General features: G+C 47.8%; 1 protein-coding gene across 2 annotated transcripts in view; it reads right to left on the reverse strand.

Annotated features, from left to right (window-relative positions):
• HLCS (holocarboxylase synthetase) overlaps nucleotides 1-3,940 on the reverse strand; it is a 119,735-nt gene extending 115,795 nt beyond the window's left edge. For both annotated transcript variants that reach the window (XM_041400025.1, XM_041400026.1), the window contains exons 1-2: nucleotides 3,742-3,940; nucleotides 44-196 (exon numbers count right to left, since the gene is read on the reverse strand). In XM_041400025.1, coding sequence (XP_041255959.1) covers nucleotides 44-196; nucleotides 3,742-3,933 — 345 coding nt within the window. In that variant the 5' untranslated portion in view covers nucleotides 3,934-3,940. The remainder of the gene's footprint in view (nucleotides 1-43; nucleotides 197-3,741) is intronic.
• Between the last annotated feature and the right edge of the window lie 2,060 nt (nucleotides 3,941-6,000).

A 6,000-nucleotide genomic window follows, 5' to 3' on the forward strand; every position in this document is an offset into this window, starting at 1 on the left:
AGCTGGACCCCTTTCTATGCAAGAAACAAAGAGAGTTTCTCACCTCCTTTGAAGAGTCAGGTCCTTTCTGCAAATTCTCTGTGTGAGCAGAAATGCTTTCTGTCACAAAAGCAATGTGCTCTGCTGGCAGCAGCTTCTCAGGGTGAATAAAGGGAGAAACAAGAAGCCCACTCCACCTGTTTAAGTCATCAAGGAACTGAAAGAAATGGGAAAGGAGAATAAGTCTGCACAGGAAGCAGCTGATTTAATAACTCCTTTTTAAATTATGCCCAGCTTAAATCCAAATCTGACCCTCCAGCCTTACAGGAAGGGTGATGATTATTTCACTTTCCCCATGAGACAAAGAAAGGGATAAAATTCTGAACCGCTACAAAGGAACACTGAAAGTAAAACTGAAAGTGACAAGCCACGTTTTTAAGGCAACTCAAACTCCAGCTTTCAGCTTTACAGGAAGAGAGGGTGGAACACAAAACCCCAGAGCCCCTGGCACTGGGACTCCTGTGGGACATCTGCCACTGGCAGCATCCCTCATTCACCTGATCCTCCTCTCCCATCCACACTGAACACTGAATCCTCATTTCTCTGCATCAAAATTCCTCATTCACTATGAAACTCAAAAAACATAAAGAAATAATTCATTCAGAATCAATTTTTCCACAAGTTGTTCTATCCACCACTCAGATGATCATTGCACAAAAGTTTTCTTCATTAAATTACAAAAGACTCCCTCTTTTGCCCTCAGCAAGGAACAAATAAAGCTGAAAACCTGGAATCAGCAAACCAAAAAACACATTTGAGACATCTCACAGCTTCTCAGGAAAATATTACATCCATTTTTAATTTTTACATCGATTTTGCATGGAACTTCATTTGTCTGCCATATTTCAAAAATGGCAAACACCAGAAACAACTGTTTTGCTGTGGGAAATAGTACAGGTAAGAAGACTTCTAGAAAGTTATGAAGAAGGCTTTAGAAACAGAAAGTGTACAGAACTTAGAGCTAGCCGTGGTTGAAAGTCTGAAAGTAGAAAAGTTACAATAGCACAGTAAGCAAGGACATGAAACAAGAGTTTGAGTTTTAGGTTTGGTCAAGACAGATTTTAGGACTGTAGAAAAAGATGTTTAGTAAGATAAGAGAAGGTTTTAAGTTTAATAATTGTGTATTGTTAATAGAAAGTATATAACTAAGTATTGTTTGAAGTAGGTGTGGTTTCAGTGATGAACTACAATAATTATCTGTAAGTTTTGGTAATATGTTATTGGTTTAAAAGTTTTTGAAATGTTCTATAACAAAGAAACTTTTAGTTGTTGTTAGTAAGATGTGAGTTGTTATCTTTTAATTGTCTTAATTATGTAATGAGATTGATATAATAAAGCTCAAAGAACATATCTTGGTAGCCTTGTCTTGTTTGTCAACTTCCTAAAAATCCTCTTACCTTTACTATTTCCCACTTTTTCCTTCTGCCATACCACGAGCACACACCTTCAGTAATTCCATGTGGAAGCAGGAGAGAATTCCCCTGTGCACTGAATTCTAACACTAAATGTGTTCATCCCTGCACACCTCAAATGAAACCACGGAATATTGAGGGTGCAGCTCACTGACCCAACCACCCTTGGGAGCAGAGAAGCTGCACAAACAAATACTGATTTCTCCCACAGGAAAGTGAACTGAGCTCAGGAAGTTTAGAGTACCTTAAACATCCCATTTGGCTAAAGATCAAAGCAAAAAAAAAGCTTTTACAGGTCACGATTTATGACTTGCTAGTGTCTTAAGCAAGCTACTGATCACAGTCCAAGCTACTGAGAGAGCAAAGGAGCTTTGCTGGCTGCCCAGAAGCCAAAAAAAAAAATCTGAATTAACCTTTTATCTCTTCAGAGATGATGTAAAGAGCTCCCCAGTGATGCAGAGCCAGAGTTGAGGTGCAGCACAACAGGACCTGCCCCAGGGATTCTCAAATGCTGTCACCATGTATTTTAAAGAGACAAAAATATATTGAATAACAGCCCTGAGCCCTTGCCAAACTTCATGCCAATCTGGAGTTCCCCAGAGGGCTTCCCAGCTCCCAATAAACCAAGCAGATTATAAAATCAGTCTGCATGAACAGCACTGCAGACAGAAAAAAATGTGCTGGCAGTGCAAGGACTGAGGAAAAGCTGTTTCAGAAATGAGCAGGAGTGGAGCAAAGAGCAGAAATCAGCTGAAATCCTCTTCACAGAACAATAATCCAGGGCAACTGAGGCAGAGCTGCTCTAAACACAGCTTTGTTTTGTTTTTGAGGGCTTTATTGGAATGTGAATTAGGTATTTCACTTGGCTGTGAAAGACTCTGAGATTGCCACCACCGCTCTTGAGTGTGAAATAATCTGTTCATTAAATAGCAAAAAAACCTAGTTTTAAATAGAACCAACTCCATCAGCATTTCTGATCTTGTTTTCCCTCACTGCAAAAGTTCTCTTCACCCACTGAATTAATGAAAAGCTTCTCTGCTTCCTGAAGAGCACTTAGCCACTGACACGCTCCATAAATCCCTTCCCAGCAATGCCTGCAACAACTGAAATAATTCCCAACCACTCACACATCAACATCAGCAAAAAGCACAGATCAAGAAGAGCCTCACCCAGACCAATTCTGGCATTTAGTGCCAAATTCAGAGAAATCCACCATTCATTTAAATAATTCAGACTAGCTGGGGGCAGCACCAGTTCCAGTCCTGAAAGTCAAGCAAGCTCGCTTTCAGTTTTGCTTCCAGCAGTGCCAGGTGGAACTGGTTCAGGCACAAGGTTTTTCCACTCTCATGGGCTGCCACAGCCTCCCCCAGCCCTGTTCATTTGTGATTTTCATTTTTCACCTCATTTTCCTCACTTAGAACAACATTTTGTATGGGGAGAAGCAGCCAGCTCTCTCTACAGCTCACATTCCAGGGCAGATCCAGCAGCATTTTAAAGCCCTGACACGAATCTTGAAGGCACAAACACAGCACATATTTTTAGACTAAAGCCTTATATGCTTTCCAAGTATGTTGCTAAAATGGAAGGAGGATTTTCCCAGGGACAAGACAAGGGGGAATGTCCTTAAACAGAAAGTGAGCAGATTTGGATGGGATATTAGGAATGAAATCTTCCCTGGGAGGGAGGGGTGGCCCTGGCACAGGGGGCCCAGACAAGCTGGAAGTGCCCAAGGTCAGGTTGGACGGGGCATAGAGCCCACAGAGGAGGCTGGAAGAGGATGATCTTTAAGGTCCCTTCCAACCCAAACCATTCAGTGATTTTATTAAATTATTTCAAGCTCTCCCAGCCATGCTTTCCTAGAACCACCGCTGCCCTTGCAAAGCTGCACTTGATACATATACATACATATATATATATATATGGATAGACAGACATGCAAATACACATTTGTAGCGCACAGAGCATCCCTCAGCCCACTTCCTACTCCAACAAGCTCCGGCAGGGAGCGAGGAGAGGAAACCACACCTGAACCAACATTTCCCACCAAAGCGACCACCTCGCTGTCCCCTCCTCCTCCTCCTCCTCCTCCCCCTGCCTGTGACAGCGCGTGGGAATTCCCAAATCCCAAACCCCTGCCCGTCACCAATCCCCACAACCAACCCACGACCCCATCCCCGTCGCTCCGCGGGGCCGGGATGCTCAAACCCGTTACCGCGGCAACCGCCGCATCCCCCGCGCATCGCCGTTACCGCGGCAACCGCCGCATCCCCGCGCACCGCCGCCGCTCTACCTGCGCCTCGCCGGTGCAGAACACCTTCCCGCCGATGCGGAGGCAGACGCGCTCCTCGGGGTGCGGCTGTCGGGCGCAGAAGGTGAAGGAGCAGCGGGAGCGGTGCAGCCTCCGCACGGTGCTGCGGACGAGCGCGGCCGAGCGCGGCCCCCAGCGCGCCCACAGGTAGAGGTAGCACAGCGTGATCAGCATGGCGGGCGCGCGGCCACGCCCCCTCCCCCCCGCGCCCGCCCCGGCCAATGGCAGCGCCGTGCGTCAGGGGGGGGCGGGTGGCGGTCCCAGCGCTGATTGGCGGGCGGGGGCTGGCGCGCGCGGCGCCCCGCCCCTTTTGCACCGCCGCGTCTCCTCCCCTCCTCCCCTCAGCGCTCGGCCGTGAGGCCGCCGCCTTCCCCTCACGCTGAGGGGAGCGCGGAGTCCTGCGGTGAAAGGAGATGTGGAAAGGAGTAAAGAGCGCTCAAAATCGTTAAAAGCGGCTCGGGGCGTTTTGTATTTGCAGCGGGTTAGTTGTAGGCGTGTTCTGGAGGAGGAAGAGGAGGAGGAGCAGGCGAGGTCTTCTCGTAGGCGGCGCCACGACTCGGCTTCTCTGGGAATGGCAGAATGGTTTTGGTGAAAAGGGACTTACAGCTCATCCAGCTCCACCCCCTGCCATGGGCAGGGACACCTTCCACTGTCCCAGGCTGCTGCAAGCTCCAGTGTCCAACCTGGCCTTGGGCACTGCCAGGGATCCAGGGGCAGCCACAGCTGCTCTGGCAATTCTATTCCAGGGCTTCCCCACTCTCTCAGGGAAGGATTTTTTCCCCCAACATCCCACTTAAACTTGTAATTTTTCAGTTGGAAGCCACTGCCTGTGTGCTGTCCCTGCATCCCTTGGAAATTGTCTCTCTCCAGGTTTCCTGGGGCTCCTTCAGGCCCTGCAAGGCCACCCTGAGCTCAGCCCAAAGCTTCTCCTGTGCAGCTGAACAATCCCAGCTGTGCCAGCCTTTCCTGCCAGCAGAGCTGCTCCATCCCTCTGCTCATCCTGGAGCCTCCTCTGGGCTCTCTGCAGCAGCTCCAGCTCCTCCCTGTGCTGGGACAGGGCTGGGGCAGCTCTCAGGTGGGCTCTCACCTGTGGGGGCACAGGAGCACAATCCCCCCTCACCTGCTGTTCCCATCGGTTGTGATGGAGCCTAGATAAATCTTCTGCTTCTCCAAAGCTCAAACTGTCCTGATGGACAACAGGAAAGGATCTCATCTTCCTCAGAAATGACTTGACACTGCTACCTGACCTTATTCCCAGACTGATGGTACCCTAAAGGCACAGTATTCCCTTTTGTATCCCACACAATCAGGAGAAGAAACCTGTCTCCAGTTCCCATTCCTGTAGCCACCAAAGCCACAAATGGATGTATTTATTTCCAGCCAGAAATGCATTTAAATCCAATTCATTGGATTCACCAAATGAGAAGGGGCTGAACATCAGAGTGAGGAACAGCCTGTCAGGGAATCAAACTGTAGGATTTGCACCTGCCCTGTGTGCTGCAAACACAAATTGCTCCTCCAGAATACACAACAGACAGCAAATTATCCTTTACTCCTCCAATATATCTATGCACAAAAGTTATCAAACACTTTCTGTATTTTATACGGAAAGGAATCACAACAACAGCTCTGGGAAAGGAGTGTGTGGATCATTCTGATCCTAGCAGATACTTGGTGTGTGAGTGAAAAGAGAAGATTAAAAAAAGATGCAAAATGCAATGCTAAAAGAAAGAAGCCAACACCTGCCTTGACAGATACATGACATTTGTTTCCTGAACAAGTTGGGCAGGAAGCCACAACCTTTTTTTTTATTATTCTGAACTCAAGGTCTTGTCCTGCACTTGGAAATTCAGTGCAATGGGTATTCTAAAATAACAATTTTGTCCCTAAGTGTATCTCTAGCAGCAGCATGCTGGCTCTGTAGATAAACACGGAACAAATTGGCTCTGCTCTCACATTTCAAGTGAAAGGAGGAGAGGAAATGGTTTTAAGTTGTGCCAGGGGATGTTCAGGAAATGTTTTTTTCCCTGGCAGAGTGGTCAGGCCTTGGGCTGAGCTGCCCAGGGAGATTTGGAGTCACTGGAATTGTCCCAGAGGAGTCTGGATGTGGCCCTTAGGGACAGGGTTTGGAGTGATGCTGGTGGCACTGGGTGATCCTGGAGGGCTCTTCCAGCCCTGAGCATTCTGTGATTTTGGCCTTGAACACCTCCAGGGATGGGACATAATATTTCCACAACTCAT

This window comes from Onychostruthus taczanowskii, unplaced genomic scaffold (genome assembly GCF_017590055.1).
Source record: "Onychostruthus taczanowskii isolate IOZ18803 unplaced genomic scaffold, ASM1759005v1 scaffold17, whole genome shotgun sequence".
In the NCBI taxonomy this organism is placed as follows: Eukaryota; Metazoa; Chordata; class Aves; order Passeriformes; family Passeridae; genus Onychostruthus; species Onychostruthus taczanowskii.